This window comes from Typopeltis vanoorti, chromosome 19 (genome assembly GCF_054136105.1).
Source record: "Typopeltis vanoorti isolate ZY-2024b chromosome 19, IOZ_Tvanoo_1.0, whole genome shotgun sequence".
In the NCBI taxonomy this organism is placed as follows: Eukaryota; Metazoa; Arthropoda; class Arachnida; order Uropygi; family Thelyphonidae; genus Typopeltis; species Typopeltis vanoorti.
Window position 1 is genome coordinate 58,653,490 of NC_143567.1, and position 21,673 is coordinate 58,675,162.

Genomic DNA, 21,673 nt, shown 5'->3' on the forward strand with positions numbered 1-21,673 from the left:
GACTTCTTTCTCCCCCCCCCCCCTGACTTCATTTGCCAATGAAAGGAAAGTGATACGACACCAATGAACATGTTCAAGCTGCAGTAACCATGACCCTCAACAATATCCCAAAAACTGATATAAAAAGCTTATTTAATGAATTAATTAACCATGTCAAATGCTGTATCGAAGCTGAGGGAGAGTATATTGATTGAAATAAATTATTTGAATAATTATAATTGGCCTGTGTTTTATTTTCTATCAAAAGTTCTGTTTCGTTTTGGACAGAGGGTGTATTTTCTAAGGCAGATCTCACTGTATCAATGCACCTAGATCTTGGTCTTCGTTTGAGTCTTTTTCTTGTCCTCCTGGCAAAAGAATGCATTTTGCCAATCTTACCACTTCCCATTTGTTTAAGTGACCATGCCACCTGAGCTTTGCTCTGCTCATACCTACCTGAATGTTAACAATGTCAAGTTCTTTCCTAATATACTCACTTAATTATGATACTGCCATTCATGCAATCTGTTCACACCTGTAACCCTTCAGAGGTCATGCGAAAATTTTTGGCATCAAGGGTCGTACACAGACTGTCATTCTGCACTCATTTTTAACAAAATTGAAGGTGTTTTGAATAATAATAAAGAAGCATATTGTAGAAAAAAGATTATTTATTCAAATTACAACATATTTGTAAGAGAAAACAAAATAAAAAAATTAATTAAATGTCTTAGAAATAGAACTGCATATGCTACATGTGCAATAAATGTGTAGAACTGGATTAACATTCTTTTAATTAGTTCTACACATTCATTGCACATGATTGTAGCATGTTCAAGACACATAAATTTGTAACATCTCTTACAATAATATTTAGATGCATGGTTTCTTTTTTCTATCACAATAATAACATCTTCCTTTTTCTGGATGTGCAACTGCAGTTTCGTTCTCAATTCTGTTCTCGAGTGATCCACAAATTTCTGTAAGTCTTAGTTTTATATTTCTTGGCAAACTTTGAATTGATACCCTTTCTTGCAAATGTGCTTGTATCAATCCAAGATCTTGCAGAAATTTACGTCGCAATATTTTTTTGTCAATGTTATTCGCATGGTAAATAATTTGAGAATTAATTCCAGCAATGTTGATGCAAGAGTAAAAAACTACCATAGGCCATTTTCTTGTTGATCTAGCACAATTGTATGTTGAACACAACTGATCCATAACATCTACTCCTCCTTTTGTATGATTATAGGTAGTCAGAATTTCAGGTTTGTATAAAGCTCCACTCTCTGTATCAATGCCATCATCGTCATGCAAACTTGATGCTAACAAAACAAATTTCTTTTTTCGGGGGACAGTATGATACAAGTGTGCATTTATCTTTGAAAGCAAACATACTCGATTTTATAGGACGATTTGCTTGCAAAAATTCAGGAGATAGTTCTCTTTTATTTTTTCGAACTATTCCTATTACAGTAAGTCTATATTTCTTTAGCAAGTTTTCAATCAAAGGAAAAAGAAGTGAACCAATTATCTAAAGTAATATTTCTCCCAGAATTTTTGACTGGGTCTACTAGTCTCTCAACAACGTCACCTGGCAAACTGCTCATGAAGTACGGCCCTTCCAGTTGTCGTCCAACATATACCTCAAGATTAGCCGTATAGTATATTCTAGCATCACATAATGCAAAAATTTTAATACCGTATTTATTTGGTTTACTTGGTATGTATTGGCGAAATGAACATTTTCCTTGAAAACCCTTCCAACTTTTCATCAATTGTAGCGAATGCACCTAAATTGTATCCATTTTTGCATTTTGTAACAAACAGATCAAAAACTTCACGAATAGCTGCCAATTTGTCTAGCTTTTTTCTTTCTTCACATGTACTCTTATCATCAAATCTCAAACACCTCAAAAGGAATTTGAATCGCCTCACCAACATTGTTATTCAAAATATTTCAATGCCTTTACTATTACTTCCAAAAAGATCTTCTAAATTCAAATGGTTTGCTTTATATGTACCAGCAATATACAGAAGTCCAGCTAAAGCCCATATTTCATTCAGAGTTGTAAACTTGGCATCTCGTTCTCGAGTATAATTACTAGCTAAACTTTCAATATACTTGTTCGTGTTTTCCAAAATAATCGATAAAATAGAATCGCCTATAAAATAATTCCAAATATCAAGAGTAACTGCAAATTTTGAGTGTCGTTTTTAGGGCCAGATGATTCTTTGATTATACTGTATCTCTCAGTCCTAATACGTTTGTTAGCTTGTGGTACTGCTCTCCACAAAGTTCCGACTTTTCCCTGATAGAATCTATCCTCCAAACTCTCCAGATTATCTTGGGCTACTTCTAATGACACCTCATCGGCTTCTTGCTCGGTTTCGCTGCCACTTATTTCTTCCACATTGTCTTCTTCTTCTGAACTAACATCATTGTCTGAAACATCTTCATTCTCGTCATTAGCGAAGCATTCATTCATCAGCTTCTGTAATCGTTCTTGCTCCTTCTCGCAGTCACCCTTATTTTACCTAAAGAGAATATAATTTATATTGCAATTATATATAAACATATATAAAATAGATATATACGTATATAAAAAATATATTTCCTGTGTAAATATATAAGCCTGTATGTAAAAATATAAATAATTTACAAGTACAGTCATACCCCGAAGTTACGCAGTAGATGGAACCTACAAAAAGCGTGTAAGTCGAATTCGCATAACTTGGGTATAATTTTGCATACAAACATACAAAATATTAGTTAATTGAGGGCACAAAAACACCTACATTTTTTAAGAAATATAATCATAATTGTAGTTTTTCATATATAAAAAAAAAAGAAAGTTATTTCGATATCAATGGTTTCATAAAATCTAATAGATTCATCTGATGGCATAATGTCTTTTTCTTGTCAGGCAAAATTTCTTCATAGCAAGCTAATGATTTTTTTATTCCTTACCTTGTGGCTACAATTCGTTCCTCATTAGAATCCATGTCCTCCAAAATCTGTAAATCTTTCTTTTATGATTGTTCTTACTGTGGATTCCTGTAGATCAAACTTCTTTGCTAGCTCACAAATTTTCATTCTGCCTTCAAAATCCTAAATATTGTTGAGTTTTGTTTACAAAGTCAATGTTTTTCTTTTCTTGCTAGCTGTAGAAGAATCGGACTTGCTTCCTTTGGACGACATTATTCTTTTTTATGTGATAAAATTTTTATAAAGAACATAACATTAAACAATCACAAAGTTTGTAGACTATAAAAATCGTGTATGAATGGAGACCATGTGAAACACACCAGTACTTGTTCACAGCATGTGCAACACTGGCGAATGCAGCCGGCGGCGGAAAGATGCGACTAGTGGTGAGGCGTGAAGCGGGATGGGAATACATACATACATATATGAAACCGTGTAACTCGGGATATGACTGTACTCACCAATTTTTAAAATTTTGATGACTGCTTATTCTTATAACACTAAGGGTCGCATGGGATCTGTGCCTGTGCAATGTCTCAGTGGGAACAGTTGTTATTGCATTAATGTAATATTCTACACTAACATATGTCCTGCCTATATATGAAGCTACATAAACGCACAACCGGATTTAACCAGCCTCTTCAGAAATATATGCAAAAAAAGCAAACGTTCTTTTCTTTCCCAGTCTGCATGCGACCTCTGGAGGGTTAATCTTTCTCAGAACTTCATATCTGTCGTGTCTGGTTTCTAATCAAGTGTTTCATTCTAACCCAGCTCTCAGAGCTACAAGTTAAAATTTGTTTGAAGACTGCCTTGCAGTACGATATTGATGATATGATATTGCCATTGATGCATCTGTTCATACTCCTAATCTTTCTCAGGACTCTCATATCTGAGGTCTCTAGTCTTTGGTCAAGTGTTTTACTTCTGACCCAGCTCTCAGATCTATAAGTTAAAATTGGTTTGAACACTCTTGTATACAGCTAATTTAGTGTTTTGGCTAATTTCTCTCTTATTCAATATAAATTTATTCAGCTGACTTCCTAACATACAAGCTTCGCTAAGTCTGTCCATTTCCATACTTAATTTGCAATCTTAATCAAAAATATGTGTCTAAAATGTTTTACTTTTTCCATAGGTTCACCATTCCAGATGGAGTTGATGTTTTCCATTTTCTATCTATTTTTTATTATCTGCCTTTTTATTGCTCATTTTCATACCTACAACAGTTACTCAATCAGAGAACACCGTGGACATGCAGCAAAATTATTTAGAAGTACGAAATCATCTGAAAATTCACATTCACATGGGGTGCTTAAGGGTCAAAGCTATATAATTGAGAGGAGACCTCCATATAACTTTTAAAGGAATGCGGAGAACCTACAGGGGCTTTTGATGTAATGTCCAATCCTCACCTTCTCATGGTGCACCATGTTAGTTATCTTTCTGGATACTGAACGAACGAGGATGGGCTGGCAATTTGTAATTCAGCAGACCAAACTGTATTCTTACTAGCTTAAACCACAATATAAAATGATGGTACAACATGACAGAATTTCATGTTGGCTGAAGCATCACCCAGTCAAACAAGGCCCTGTTGTTTTCACCCAGGGAACCAGGACAAACAGCAAAATGTCAGATACTGGAACAAATCCTGAAACACACCAACTCAACATAACCAGAGTTCAAGATTAGAACTACCAACATAAGAAGCCTGAATGGCAAAGAAATTGAACTAGGAGAATAATTGAATAAGTACCAAATCAACATTATAGGGGTATTTGAAACAAATAAGACAAAACCTAGTGAAATCTTTCTAAGCAATAAATACAAATATTATATTCAGGCAATAACAATCAGAGAAATAGAAGTAGCTATAGTATTCAACACTAAATATGAGGCTAATCTTTTTTGAGTGGCAGGCAATATCAAGTAGATGGATGTGGGCAAATATCAGAATGGGGAACTGGACAAATGAGACTTATTTGTATCTATGGTTCTACTAAAGTAGAAGTGGAAGAATTTTTTGAGGCTTTAGAGAAAGCAACTGACACAATGAAAAAGGAAAAGTTGGTCCTTGTTGGGGATCAAAGTAGGAAATGATTGTTAAACATACAAAAATATTTTTGGAAAATTTGGAGAAAACAGCAAAGTTAATAATAATGGCAAATACTTGCTAGATTTCTGCTCAGGACATGCACTTGTTATAACTAACACAATGTTCCAACATAAAAATGTGCACAAATTCACATGGAGAAAAGAGACAAGGAATAAGAAAAGTCTCAATGACTATTTAAATTGTTTTTTCTCAATGACTATGTTATTGTTGATAGTGATGTTTTCTCACTGGTGCAGGACACTAGAGCGTACAGAGGATTTGAAGGAAGTGATCACCATTTAGTCTTGAACAGGATAAAATTAAATTTCATATTGAAAAGAAGAACATGTAACAAAATTTTAAAGTTTTATGACAAATAGTTGAGAAATTGTGGGAATATAACAAAGATCTGTAGACCTGCAAAAGGCATATGACAAGGTGTCAAGAGAAAAGCTATTCAAAACATTAAAGTTATGTGGTGTCAATGGGACATTATATCAAGCAATACTTCGACTTTGAATTGTAAGTCATCAGTTAGAATTGAAAGAAGCACAGGAAGATGATTTGATCTTTACATGTTAAATCTGGTGTCATATTTAACATCTGACAACAAGGGTTTTTTGTTGGAAGTTTTTTTCACTTGGTTAGACTATAATAGATTTAGTTTAATCCTTCATCCAAGTGTAAGCAAACAAAGTTTGCACCTGAAGTATCTTCAGGACTGAGGCAACTCGTGTTAAAAGTGGACCAAGCTTTCATCACTCCTTGTCTTGGTATCTCCCATAATGCAAAGCACATCTCCTTGCAAACATGTATAATGCATAGCATTATACATGTCTGCAAGGAGATGTATAATGTATACATCTTATATATAAGCTTATTTCAATATCTGTTTCAATTAGTTTCAGTTTCAATTTACATTATTTTACTGCGCTCATAAACATACACTCTTGATGTACAATCTTGTTCGGAATTATCACATATGTAAGTACTTACAATTCTCATTCAGCAGTGCCTCTTACATGCATTTGTGTTCATATAAAGGTGCTCTGTATGTGCCAGCAGAAGGAAAGGTCCTTCTTTCCTTCTGCTGGCTTGTTCTTGAATTCCCGCCGAATACCTTCCTTCATAGTCGTTGATTATTCCATGCCCTATAGAACCCTAAACATGGCGTCAATGTGCAGCTCTTTCCTTTGGATTCCCAACATCGGACCCAGGTAGAAGACTCAGAAACCTACGATGCTTCTCTTTAGATTCCCAACAGCAGACCTCACGTGGCAACAGACCCAGGTAAGAGAAGGTTAAAAAACCCAAAGACAAAGTCCTTCTCGACGTCTCGCCTTATATAGGCCCAGACTTCCATTGTACGCATGACGTGTATCTCAAAACTCCCATATATGGTCATGTGTTGACATTTGACCATGATGACGTCATACTTCATGCGTCTTGAAATTGTCATATATGGCAATTCTTAGAATTCTTCACTATTCTTTTTTTTATTATTGAAAAAAAAAATAATTTTCATAACTAAAGAAAGAGCCATACAACTTCATTTAGCAATATAAAATTACATAGCCAAAGTGGATATTAGATCCAACATTATTAAAAAGGCAAATGTATGTAGAAACTACGAAAGTTTCGTAAACTTGACCTGACAGCTTACAAGAATACAATCCTTGACATCGAAGTTGCCTCAGCTTGCACTACTTAAAAGACATGAGTACTTCCCAAGTGTCGATATATTTGCCTTTTATTAGAGCATTTTTTTAAGTTTCACTGACCTGAGAGCTGTTTTAAACTGATTGGTTCTCTTCAGAGACCAGGAAATCAAATGTCAGAGAAATGTGTTTTTCATAAGTGAACTCTCGGTCAGTGCATAAAAATAATCACTAAAGAAAGAGCTATATAACTTCATTTCGGTGATGTATAATGACATAGGCAATGTGGATATTAGATCTAACATTATTTCAAAGCCGAATGTTTATAGAAACTATGAAAGTTTCATAATATTGATATGAGAACTTATGAGAATACAATCCTTGGCATCGTAAAATTATTTTCACATATCCTATCTGGAAACTCTGCTCTAGAAACCAATGTTAATCTAGCCACTTCATCCCCCAGTAAGTGAAGTAGTCTCACATCAGGCAATGAAATTCATTTTTTACCTAAAGACAATCACAAACATCCACATCAGGATGGCATCCAAACCAGCAACATTGATTGGAAAGCAGATATGCTAATGAGCTAGTCCACTAGTAAGCTAAATTTATGAATCAACACAAAAAGCAGGCTAGTAGACCATGTGTTTGATGTAATCCAGTAAGATGGAGGAGAAGATAAAAAAAACAACAACTTGCTTCAGTGAAAGACAATTCTTAAATTAATTATATGCTCTACTATTCAAATTCCTAACCTAATCAAATCTGGCAATAAAAAATCACCAGATTTGAGAGCATCAATCCTCTGCCAAAAATGACAACAAAACCAGCTTTTGATCTACTGAAGGCAAAAAATTGATATTTGTTTCTATTACTCCTGTTTTGATTAGCCACTAAATCTTCATAGTAAAATATATTCGACATGCACGTGCACACAGACACACACACAATGTTTAATAATTTTACTTGATCAGGTATACAATGAAAGTATTTTTATGACTGCTAGGTTGGTTGTTTTGAATTATGGCCAAAGCAACTAAAATTACGTGGTCAGTGATGTTCATCTGGCTGGTTTGACTACTTTCTGATTTGAAGGAAGATAAACCCTGGAACCACCACACGAGGCTTTACAACAACTATGTAATTTACGAAACATAATTAGACCACAAACAAGATAAGAAATATACAAAGATAGAAATAAAAGTGAAAAGAATTAATTCAGACAGTGACTCGATATATATTTAAGCACCTCTATTGCACAGTCATAAGTATGACTGTACCCTCTGGAAAGATGGATTTGAATCCAGTAAAATGTGGGAAACATTTGTAAGAGCTTTTCAAATGAAGTAATTTAAAGTTTCATTTAAATTTTTTCCCAAAACATTCAGACTGTCCTCTCCTTAGGCACATGCACAAAAAAAAAAAAATACTGGCTAGGAATACATACATTGACAAGCAAAGTAGATGATGGCAATAAGATAGCTGCTTTATCATAAAATAAATTAAGTTTATGAAAAGCCGATTCCTTGGTATAACAAGCCATTGGACCTAATCAAATCAATCATTTAACATGGTATCTATCTTTATAAAACTAGCAATGACACAGATCTATGTAAATATATGACATATACATATGCAAGACAACCAAAATTATCAGTAAATTATACACTGAATTAAAGACTGCAAATATATTACCTCATTAGAATACATTTTCATAGCATTAACCAACTCTCAATAAAGCATAACATACTAACTTTTTTTCCATGTTAATATGTTATGGTGAGTGAATTCAATAATGGTGTTTTTTGCCACAGTAAGAATTATATCATAGTGGAAATAGTTATTTCCCATAGCAACTGTTATTATGCAACTGGATATTCTCAATGAATTGTTTAGTTTCAATAATGATTAAAAAGAATTTTTCTGTGGTTTAACAATATCATTACACAGTCACACCACTTACTTACTGGACAGGCACTTGCAAGAATACAGATGAGAAAATATGACTGGAAACATTCACAAATTAATAAAACATAATGAAACCAATATATATGAGCTTGACTACATATTTGTAAACAAGTATCTCCTAATTAATGCATCACTTATTGAGAAATTAGTCAAAAATGTAAGGATCTAGGATTTTTCATTGATATGAAATTAGGGTTAATCAATAACTTAAATATAAACAGCAATAGGCTTCATTTCGGCGATATAAACATTCTTTAAATTAAGGAGATATTAAATCCCACATTGTTTTAAAACCAAATAAAAAACTCAAAGATTGGAAGCAGAGAGTTTCATGCCGAATATAATAAACTATAAACGTATCGGCGATTACTAGCGTAAGCTAATGCAAGTAGTCCTAGGGTAGCGAAAAGAACTTATATACTCTGCTATACGAGTTGTCAAAAAGGTGCACCCATGAAACTCTCTGATTCCAATCTTTGAGTTTCTTATTCAGTTTTAAAACAATGTGGGATTTAATATCCCCTTAATTTAAATAATGCTAATCAATAATATTTTCATATCTAATTCACTTCAAAAGCATACAAGAATAGTTTATAAAATTCTCTCTACTATATGAAACACAAATACGAACCATAAAAATCTACAGAAGAATTAAAAGAGTGGAAATAAAATTTCTATGCAGGACCTGAGAATCATCGTCATCATCAAATTCTGGCATGTACCCTTAAGGGGTGTACAGGATATGATAGTACTACATGAAAAATTTACATCATTACTAACTTCCAATCTACAATTTTCCTCCAAATCAGTTTGTTACTTGTCAAGACTCCAACATTACCAGATCTTATATTTCTATCGTCTAAGGCACTTTGTACCGTATCAATCCACCTATATCTTGGTCTTCTATTGGGTTATTTTCCTGTCAACCTGGTAGAGAACACTTGTTTTGCTAATCTTTCCTCGCCCATTCTGTTTAACTGACCATACCACCTGAGATTAGCTCTGCTAACACATTCCTGGATGCTGGCAATATCAAGTTCTTTCCTAATATCCTCATTTTTAATATGATATTGCCATTGATGCCATCTATTCATGCCTCTAATCTTTCTCAGGACTCACATATCTGCGGTCTCTAGTCTTTGGTCAAGTGTTTTACTTCTGACCCAGCTCTCAGATCCATAAGTTAAAACTGGTTTGAACACTGTCTTGTATACAGCTAATTTAGCGTTGTGACTAATTGATTTCTTATTCCATATGAATTTATTCAATTGACTTCCTACCATAACAGCTTTGTTGATTCTGTTGTCTATTTCCATATTTAATTTACCATCTTCACTAAAAATCGTGCCTAAGTAGCTGAAATGTTTTACTTGTTCCACAGGTTCTACGTTCACAACACTGTTGACATTTTCAATGATTCTGCCTATTTTCATTGTCTTTGTCTTTTTATTGCTGACCTTCATACCATATCTATTACAATGGTTATTCAATTTAGTCAGGGAATCTTGCAAACCTGTAGCGGATTTATTTAGAAGTATAACATCATCCGCATAAAGCAAAAAGCTGACATTAACATCTCCAATTCTAATATCATGTTTAATGACACTTTCCTTCATAATGTGATCCATATAGATAATGAATAACAGAGGGGATAATGTACATCCTTGTCTCACACCAGATTTAACATTAAACCATATTCCTGTACTTCTTCCAATTCTATCTGCTGACTTACAACTCAAATAAAGACTAAGTATTGCTTGATATAATGCGCCATTGACACCACATAACAGTAGCGTATTGAATACCTTCTCTCTTGGCACCTTGTCATATGCCTTTTCCAGATCAACAAAACTTAAATACAGATCTCTGTTTGAGAAGAATTGTGGAAGAAAAGCTTGGTGAAGAACAAGTTGGATTCAGGTCAAATAGAGGCTGTCAGGATCAGATCTTCACTTTACGACAAATAGTTGAGAAAGCATGGGAAGATCTAATCCTGATAGCCTCTATTTGGCCTGAATCCAGCTTGTTCTTCACCAAGCTTTTCTTCCACAATTCTTCTCAACTGTTTCTCAAGTATACTTGCATAGATCTTGCCAGGAACACTCAGTAGGGAAACCTCTGTAATTCTCACATTCAGTTTTATTTCCCTTTTTATATATGGGTACTATTAGAGCTCTACTCCAATCATCAGAAATTGATTCCTCTGTCCAGGCCTTCTGAACTATGTAGTGCAGCCACTGTAAGACTTTTATACCACCATATTTCAGGATTTCTGGTCGAATATCATCTTCTGCTGCTGTCTTTCCACATTTCAAGTCTTTGATGGTTTTTTCTACTTCAAGTATGGATATGTATTCCTGACTGTATGCCTGGTCAGTGTTTTTTTTTACCACTGTGCTATCACTGCTTGTTTCATTCAGCAATTTTTTTAAGTAATTACTCCCTACTTTAAGGATATCTTTTTCTCCCATTTTCATCTCACCTTTATCATCTCTAACTCCTTTTACAGCACTCTTTCCTCCATTTCTAGGATTCTTCAACAACCTCCAGAATATCTTACCACCTTCTTGATATTTATTTTTTATGTTCTTGCCAGTCCTCCCATGACTTTTTGTTTAGCTTTCTTATTAAGCTTTCACAGTGTTTCGCTTTCTTACATTTGTCTCTGTATTTTCTAAGAGCAAAAGCTGACTTATTTGCCAGGAACTTTTGATATGCTTTCTTCTTTTGCTTCACTGCCTCTTTTACTTCCTGTATCCGTCATGGAGTTCTGATTTTTCTATCCTTGCAGACTACCTCACCACATGCCTCTCTGGCTGAATAAATCCGGGTTTTCTTCAAGGCTTACCACTGAATCTCCAAGGTTTGATTCCTGTTCTCAAACTCTTTCATTTTTTGTTTCAATAATCTTTGTGTATTTTAGTCTACAATTCACATCTGAGAGCTGCTCAACTTTTATTCGCTTTAAAACTTTCTTACATGTTATTCTTTTCAATATGAACATTCAATTTTATCCTGCTCAAGACTAAATAGTGATCACTTCCAATTTCAAATCCTCTGTACACTCTGGTGTCCTGCACCAGATAGAAAACATCACTATCAACAATAACATAGTCAATGAGACTTTTCTTATTCCTTGCTTCTTCTCTCCATGTGAATTTGTGCACATTTTTATGTTGGAAGATGGTGTTAGTAATAACCAGTCCATGTCCTGAGCAGAAATCCAACAGGTATTTGCCATTATTATTAGCTTTGCTCTTTTCTCCAAATTTTCCCAAAATATTTTTGTATGTCTGACAATCATTTCCTACTCTGCTATTTAGATCCCCAACAAGGACCAACTTTTCTTTTTCATTGTGACAGTTGCTTTTTCTAAAGCATCAAAAAATTCCTCCATTTCTACCTTAGTAGAACCTTCTGTGGGACCATAGGCACAAATAAGTCTCACTGTCCAATTCCTCATGCTGATATTAGCCCAATCACTCTACTTGAGACTCTTCAGTTTTTATCTTCTTTGTTTCAGTCACCCTTATTATGTCGATCTGGTACTTATCTAATTCCCCAGCTAGCTCCATTTCTTTGCCATTCAGGCTTCTTATGTTGATAGTACCGAGCTTTAACTGTGGTGATGTTGAGTTGGGGTGTAGATTTGTTCCAGTAACTGACTTTTCGCTGTTCGCCCTGGTTTCCTGGCAAAAACAACAGGGGCCTTGTTTAACCGGGTGACGCCCCAACCGGCATGAAATTTAAATTTTGTCATGTTGTACCATCATTTTTTATTTTGGTTTAACCAATAAGAATACAATTTGGTCAGCTAAATCCCAAATTACCAGCCCATCGTCATTCATTCTGTATTCAGGTAGATACCCAACAGGGTGCACCATGAGAAGGTGAAGATTGGGCATTAGGTTAGAAGCCCTGGTCGGTTCTCCACATTCCTTTAAAGGCTATGTGGAGGTTTCCTCTCAGTTATACAGCTTTGACTCTTATGCAACCCTTAAGGACCTGAGAAAAGAAGTGCAAAAATACATATAAAAAACTTAAAACTGACTTCTTAATAAATAAAATCTATAAATACAAAATGGCTTAAATGCATTAAAAGAATGCTCAACTCAAGAATACCCATAAAAGGATACCACCAAACTGAAGGCAGTGGAAGTTAAGAATCTAAGGAAATGATAAAAAGACTGGAGCAATGTAGGACCTGAAATCCTTGAAAGAATGATGATTACAAACTAGCCTGTGGCATGTGCAGTATATGAAAATATACTGCACATTCCACACAATAACCTTTCTTCCCTCCCCCAGTTCAAAAAAAAAAAAAAAATTTTTTTTTTTTTTTTTTTTTTTTTTTGAACTGGCAAATATTTTTGAAACATTATGCCACATCTGTCTTCGCAGACATCTGTGGCATTAAAATAAGGTTTCATATTTGAAACTTTTATTATTACTAAAAATAGTGACTAGGTATACTATGCTTCTGTAGACACATGGACACTAAAATGAACAAAAGGAAGTAGGTGTATTTCCCACCATCAAAATATGAAAAGCTAATGATTTAAGGATGCTTTTATACGGAATTTTTATGTTTCAGATATAATTTTTATTTTTAATTCAGTAAAGGAAATAAAGGCTAAGGATATATTTTTTACAGAATTTTCAAAAAAATGGAATGTCAGTTTTTTCTATTTAAATTTTCATCAAAACTTTTTTACTTTTGTAGCAAGTACCTACTTAAAACCATCAATATTCTCCCATCAATTAAACACAGATTATACAATATTCTGGTTTCCTATCCCCACAAGAAGTGGATAACATTTTGATGTGTCAGTCAACCACTTAGGAGTAAGCATATTATATAGATAAAGAATTATAATCGACTATTTCATATAACTGACTAATGTAAAGAACGGCTCATAAGCATGGAAAGTATCTTTCATGTCATGCTGGTCAGAAGCAAGGAATGAATGCCACATTTGGTAGATTTGTTTAGAATTATGAAATTTTGTTCATCAATTCACAAAAGAATTTCTGAAATCCAATTTCCATACTTCTGAAGAGATGTGAATAATCTTTTTTATACAGCAAGAGAAACTAGGAAATGTTTGCTTTTGACTTTTGTTCAGTAGTCCACCCATAACAGTTTGCAATTTGCAAGTCTGGCTGGCTGAGTGGTTAGCAAACCCGCTCTCCAATCAACAGGCCACCACTGTGGGCATTCTTTAGATGGAAGATGAATTTCAATGCCCAGTGTATGCCACCCCCTGCTTACTGGAGGAATGAAAAAGTTCCATGTTTAGTCTCTAGAGATGGCTTTCCAGACCATGTAAGAAATAAATGAAAGATACAAAAAAATATAAAATTGATACAAATAGAAACAAAAAAATCTTTAACCCATCCACTGTACACAATGTACTATAGGTTTGTATAGCAACATAAAAAAAAATTTTTTTTTTAATTGCTTTCAATGTATGTAGGATTTCATGGTCACTTTCCATACTCCATAAATAACCAGAACCCATGTAAACTTCTTTTGGTTTTATTTTAATTTACTAATTTGCAGACTTTACTGACAAAAATTAGTCTTAGAAATTGTTGAACAGAATGACTTTTACATTATTCAAAAAGGTCAAGTTCATCAGAAACAGATTCTGATATAACAACCATTATTCTGCACCTTTATGATAGCAAATATTATGCAGCATCATTGTTGATCTAATTGATGTAATGCTTTTCATATCTGGTCTTCTTATTGTAATATGCAAGTATGCAACTAATTTCATAGACTTCTTTGAACTTATTGGAAGATGTTTTCTTACTGACTTATCAGATTATACATACTGACTAATATGCACACTGTGGTTCCTTTATGTCATTTGAAATAGTTGAGATGAATTGATAAAATAGTGATAATGACAAAGAATTTGTAAGCTGATGTGATGAGAGAAATCCATTCTTTTAGCTTATTTTGTGAAGGAAGAGGACTGAGGAAGAAGTAACATATCAAACTCACTGCTATATCCTATACAATTAATTACTAATATGGCATAGCATATTTAGCATAATTTCTGAAAATCAGCACAGATTAAAATAAAAATACACTGGCAATTCCAAATAGTGAGAAGAGATGGAAAACTAAAGATAAAATATGTAACATAACACAATAAAACACTTGCAAGCAATCATTTTACCCACGTGGTTATAATCAGATACTTAATAAGTTCCAAAGACCAGCCCAATCTTAATGAGGACTAGCAGGCTGAGGTATATTTAAACAGTTATATTTATAGTTTATATTATTAGTTTATTTATATTTATTATTGTTTTTATATTACGTATATATTTATTTTATATATCTTACAGTTAATAGTTAGATATTTATATAGTAGTACAGTAATATACAGTACACATATGCAGTAATATATGTGGGTTGCTTAAAGATCAAAGCCAGATAACTGGAAGGAAACCATCAAATCACCTTTAAGGAATGCTGAGAACTGAGTGGGGTTCTGACCTAATGTCTAATCTTCACCTTCACATGGTGCATCCATTAGTAGGTGTCCTCTGGGTACTGAACAAATGAGGATTAGGGACTTAGCCAACCAAGCTGTACTCTCTATAGATTTAAACCAGAAATGCAACATGATGAGATTTGATGCTTGCTGGGGTATCTCCAAGTTAAACAAGGAGATACCCCTCAGGGAACCAGGACGAATAGTCAAAAGTTAGCTATCGAAACACACTCCAACTCAACATAAGGAGTATTAATGGAAAGGAAGTCTTGCAGAATAACAAAGTACCATGTAGACAAAATTAGCATTACTGAGACAAAGACAAAAACAGGTGAGACCGTACTAAACAATAAGTATGGGATGTTATACAGCATTTGGATGATAATGATCAAGGAAAAGAAGGGAGTAGTGATAACATTCAACACTAAATGTGAAGATAAGCTTCTGGGCAAATTTCAAAATTGGGGTAGAGGGTGGACAATGAAACTTAATTGTTTCAATAAGGAAATACTGTGAGTAAGCATATTTAAATAAATTATAATATCGGAATATTATAATTTACTTAAAATATTATTTTATTAGTATAATTTTCACCTAAGTAGCTAATGTAAGATAACTAAAAAAAAATTATTAAATTTCCGAACTTATGAAAAAAATATAAAAAATAAAATAAAATAAATATATATATATATATATATACACAATTATAAAATAAAGTTAGGAAAGATTAGCTGATTTAAAAAGTACAATCTCCCACAAAGGGGGATAGACGTAGACTATCCCCTTTGTGGGAGATAGTACTTTTTTAATGAGCTAATCTTTCCTAAATACGTTTTATTTTACTTTTATATATATATATATATATATATATATATATTTTTTTTAATAAGTTAGGATATTTAATGACCTTTTTGGTTATCTCACATTAGTTACTTAGGTGGTGCCTTTTGAAATTGTCAGTAATGTTCGATTAGCTTTTTACATGCATTGAAGATGCCTTTGATACTTAGAAGAATTTATACTAATAAAATAATATTTAACGTGATATTATTTCGGTATTATAATTTATTTAAATGAAACTAATTTATGCTTATGTTCCCATAGATGTGTCTCTTAAAGAAGAAGAGTGGAATTTTGTAGTAGAAGTGGTAGAAGTCATTAGAGAAAGCACCTGACATAAGAAAGAGGAAAAAGTAATTCTTGTTGGAGATCTAAACAGCAGAGTAGGAAGTGGATCTCACCAGTATAGAAATGGTTTGCAAAAATTTGCAGAGAAGTGCAAGACTAATAATATGGTAAGTATCTGCTGATTTCTACTCAGGACATGGAATAGTAATTACTAACACCATGTTTCCAACACAAGGTGCCAAGAGAGCAGCTATTCAATATGCTACAGTTATATGGTATCAATGGGGCATTATATCAAGCAATACTTAGTCTTTATTTGCTTGTAATTCAGCAGTCAGAATTGAAAAAAGTACGATGGTTTAATGTTAAATCTAGTGTCAGACAAGATACATTATCCCCTGTGGGTTAATGAATATAGATAATGAATAATTATCCATATAGATAATTATTCATTATCTATATGGATCACATTATAAGAAAAGTGGTATTAAACATGATATCAAAATTGGAGATGTTAATCTCAGCTCTTTGCAGATGATGTTATACTTCTAAATAAATCTGCTACAAGTCTGCAGGATTTCCTCACTAAATTGAATAGCTGTTGTAATAGATATGTGAATGGTGAATGGAGAACCTATAGAACAAGTGAAACATTTCAGCTACTTAGGCACAATTTTTAGTACAAATGGTAAATTAAATATGGAAATAGACAACAGAATCAACAAAGCTGGTATGGTAGGAAGTCAACTGAATAAATTTATATGGACTAAGAGAGAAATTTGCCAAAACACTAAATTAGCTGTATACAAGACAGTGTCAAACCAATTTTAACTTATGGATCTGAGAGCTGGGTCAGAAGTAAGACACTTGACCAAAGACTAGAAACTGCAGATATAAGAGTCCTGAGAAAGATTAGGAACATGATCAGATGGCATCAATGCCAATATCATATTAAAAACGAGGATATTACGAAAGAACTTGACATTGTTAGCATCTAGGAACATGTTAGCAGAGCTAATCTCAGGACAAGACAAGACAATGAAAATAGCTATGGTATGGTCACTTAAACAGAATGGAAGAGAAAAGATTAGCAAAACAAGTATTCTCTGCCAGGTTGGCAGGAAAAAGACCCAGATATAGGTGGATTGATACGGTAAAAAGTGCCTTAGAAGAAAAAAATATAAGATCTGATAATATTGGAGTCTTGTCAGGTAACAGACTGATTTGGAGGAAAACTGTAGATAGGAAGTTAGTAATGATGTAAAGTTTTCATGTAGTACTATCATATCCTGTACACCCCATGAGGGTACATGGCAGGAATTTGATGATGATGTTTCCAACACAAAGATGTCCACAAGTTTACATGGAGAGAAGACACAAGAAATAAGTAAGCCTCATTGACTATGACTATCAACATTGATTGTTGATAGTGATTAATTTTATGCTGGTTCAGGATGTACAGAGGATTTGAAATTGGAAGTGACCACTGCTTACTTTTAAGTAGGATAAAAATGAATATCATATTGATAAGAATGGTATGTAAGAAAGTTTTAAAAATAATTAAAGGTGAGCAGCTTTCACAGGTAAACTGTAGACTCAGCTATACAAACATTATTGAAGAAAAAATGAAACAGTTCAAAAAGAAGAACCAAGCCTTGAAATACCAGTGGTAAATCCTTAAGAAAACATTGATTCAGTTTCACCAAAGTAGACATAAAAAGTTAAAGAAGCAGTCCTGGAAAAGAAATTTCTAGCAAATAAGCCAGCAGATGCCCTAAAAGAATACAGAGATAAGTTAGCTTATCTCTGTATTAGGCAATGTTTTAGAACAAAAAGTCATCGGAAGACTTTTGGTAAGAACATAGAAGATAAATATTAGGAAGGTGCTAAAATCTTCTAGAGGCCATTGAAAAAGCTTAGAAATGGAAGGAGGAGTAAAAGGAATGGAAGATGATACAGATAACATTTAAACTGAAGATAACGATGTTCAAAATATCTGAAGTAGTTAATTGAAAGACTGTTAAATGAAAAAGAAGTGACAGAAGAGTAACAGAAAATTTTCAAGATTAATGCAAACAGTTGATCATCTTTAGTTGTAAGCAGGATAAAAATGAATATCATATCAAAAAGAAAAGTATATACAAAAGTTTTAAAAAAGAATTAAAGTCAAGCAGCTTCAAAGGTAAACTGTAGACTTAAATATCTAAATATTATTCCAGAAAAATATAGAGTATGTAAATGAGAGCCACTCCTTCAAGACAGACGAAAACAATAACTGATTAGACAAAGAGGCATGTGATTAAGTTGTTTGCAAGGAGAGAAAAATCAGAATCATAGGTTAGCGAAGCAGTCATGGAAAAGAAGCAAGTTTTAAGCAGGTTAGTCAACATGTGCTCTGAGGGAATATTACAGATAAATCTAAGAAAGTGGATCTATGTTTAAAAATAGTGAAACAAAAATCATGAGAAAACTTTCATAGGAGTTGAGAAGATAATACCAGGAAGGTGTTAAAATATTCTAGAGGCTACTGAAAAAGCTCAGAATGATAAAGATGACTTGAAAACTGAAGATAAAGATATTCTAGATGTTGGAGTAATTACTTTGAAAGACTGCTAAATAAATCAAGAGGTGACAGAACAGTAGTAGAAAATATTCAAGAATTATGTAATTTGGAATATGTAGCAATATTTGAGAATTATGAAGTAGAAAAAGTCAAAAAAAAATCTGAAATGCAGGAAACAGTTGAAGTAGATGATATTCAACAGAAATGCTCCAATATGGTGGGTAAAAGTGTTACCATGGTTACAGTGAAAAATTCAGAAAGTCTCGTAAGGGGGTTGAATTTCGAATGATTGGAGTAGAGCTCTTATAATATCAATATATAAAACAATGTAATAATTACATAGCCATTTCCCAACTGAGTTTTTCAAATAAGATTTACACATGCTTCCATTCTTAAGAGGCTAAGAAAAATTATGGAAGGAATGCTTGGAGAAGAATGTTTGATTCAGGTCAAATAGAGTGTAGCAGGATCAGATTTTCACTATTTATTTATTTATACGTATGGAGTTTCCTCCCTCCCCTCCCTATTAGGATGAGTCGAGTCCCTCATGGGGGGGGGGGGTAAGTTTTATGACCGTCGACCTGTGTATGTTCACGGGGGGCCGGTATGCCTGTTCTGAGGGATGAAAAACCCAATTCATAAACATGAATCGAACCCAGGTCTTTCCGACCAAAGGGCTTCGTCTATACTGACTGAGCTCTGAAGGCTCTTAGATTTTCACTATAAGACAAATAATTAAGAAATGAATATACCAAGTATCTGTATTTGAGTTTTGTAGATCTGGAAAAAACATACAACAAGGTGCCAAGAGAAAAGTTATTCAAAATGCTATAGTTATATAGTGTAAATGGGACAATACATCGATCAGTAAGTAGTCTATGTTTAATTGGATGTCAGCAGTTAAAATTGGTACTGGAAAATGAATAGATATAAATTCAGGTGTGAAACAAGGGAACAGATTATCTCCTCTGTTTTTCACTGAAACTGATCAAAATTGAAGATGTTAATCCCAGTTTTTTAATTTATGCAGACAATGTCATACTCTTAAATAAATTTTAAATAAATAAATAAGTTAAGGAGTTCTGCAAACTGTAAAGGTTTGCAGGACTCCTTAACTAAGTTGAATAATTGAACAAATTTGGCATAAAAATCAGCAATAATAAGACGACGAAGACTATGAAAATAGGCAGAACACTGAAAATGTCAGCTGCATCTTGAATGGAGAACTTGTACACAAGTAAAACATTTTAGTTATTTAATGAATATGGTAAATTAAATTTAAGGTTCATTAAAAATCATCAATTTTTAATGAACCTGAATTGCATTGATACATTTTTACTAAATATTCCAAAATATAAATTTTGAAAACATGTTCAGTTATATACAGCTCTATGATATGTAATGATGGATAAACAGTATAATACTGTTCATGGCTGTAACAAATAGTTTACATTGTTATTATGAAGTCAGCTAAAAAGTGGCTGACTGATATTAGAAGGAAAAATAATCAATTTTAGTTACTTTGTATTAATATTTTTGTATTTGAAATTATAATCCCTTACCATATTCTTTAAGAAGACTGTTCAACTGGTGGCAGGATGGAAGAAAATATCCAGGTTGTACTAATAACTTCACAAATAAAAGTCTATATAAATATATATATTAAAAAAAATTAAATACATGTGGTTCTAATCTTTCTAAAAATATTATTCTTACTAAACTGATTTCTTAAATATCATTAGAGACTTAAATTCAATTAAATTCATAAAGCTATATATATACATATATTCATTCATTTATGTGTTGTCTCCTAGTTTCCAGATGAAAAAACCCTCTACCACCATATGAGACCGGCTAACACATCTTTAGTTGAAAGAGACCAGATAAAGATTCCTCACATCATAAATGGGAATCGAACCCAGATCTTTCCGACCAAAGGGCTTCGTCTATACCGACTGAGCTACAGAGGCTCACACACATATATATACCCTAACTAATTTTGAATTAATAAAAAATATCAACATGAAAAAATTATGAATTCAAATTTATTATTACTGATTACTGCTGTATCTTCTTCTGAAAAGTTAGAAAACACTTAGCAATAATATCCTACTAATATACTTAAAATTCAGCAAATTTTTGGTCACATGATATGGCTATTATTATTAAATAATTAATCGATTATCATAATCAATCCCCTTTTTATTACTGGCATCTCAAATGGCATAGCATAACATAAATAAGTAGATGTTATACGCTTCATATATATTAAAGGATCCTGCAATCCATTCAGGTCATTTTAGTCAGATCACAGAAGCATCCAGATGCCTCTGTGATCTGACCCTCAGACACCTCCAGACTTCTTTCCTTGGCACTCTACTGTATGCTTTCTCCAGATCAATAAACACCAGATGTAACTCCTGTTGTGTCTCTTGAAACTTTTCCATCATAAACCATAGATAGTATCCGTCGTTGATCGACCAGGCATGAAGTCAAACTGCTCCTTTGCAATCTCCACTTCTTCGGTCTTCCATCAAGAACCCTTTCTAGGATTTTCTCATTATGTGGGATATCAACTTTATTCCTCTGTAATTCTTAGTCTTGTGCATCCCCTTTACTCTTGTAAATAGGGACAAGAGTACTTTCCCTCTACTCCTGAGGCATTTTTTCCTGTTGGCAAACTTTTATGAACAGATCTCACAGCAGGTCAATGCCCTCCTCCCCCAGTGCCTTCCATCCATGCCTCCACTGGGATCCTGTCAGGACCCACTGATT

General features: G+C 33.4%; 1 protein-coding gene across 1 annotated transcript in view; it reads right to left on the reverse strand.

Annotated features, from left to right (window-relative positions):
- Positions 1–21,673, reverse strand: part of LOC150096148 (ribosomal biogenesis protein LAS1L-like) — a 266,535-nt gene that overhangs the window by 132,828 nt on the left and 112,034 nt on the right. The window contains exon 7 of the mRNA XM_090409522.1: positions 20,461–20,543. Within this exon, the coding sequence (XP_090265648.1) occupies positions 20,461–20,543 (83 nt within the window). The remainder of the gene's footprint in view (positions 1–20,460; positions 20,544–21,673) is intronic.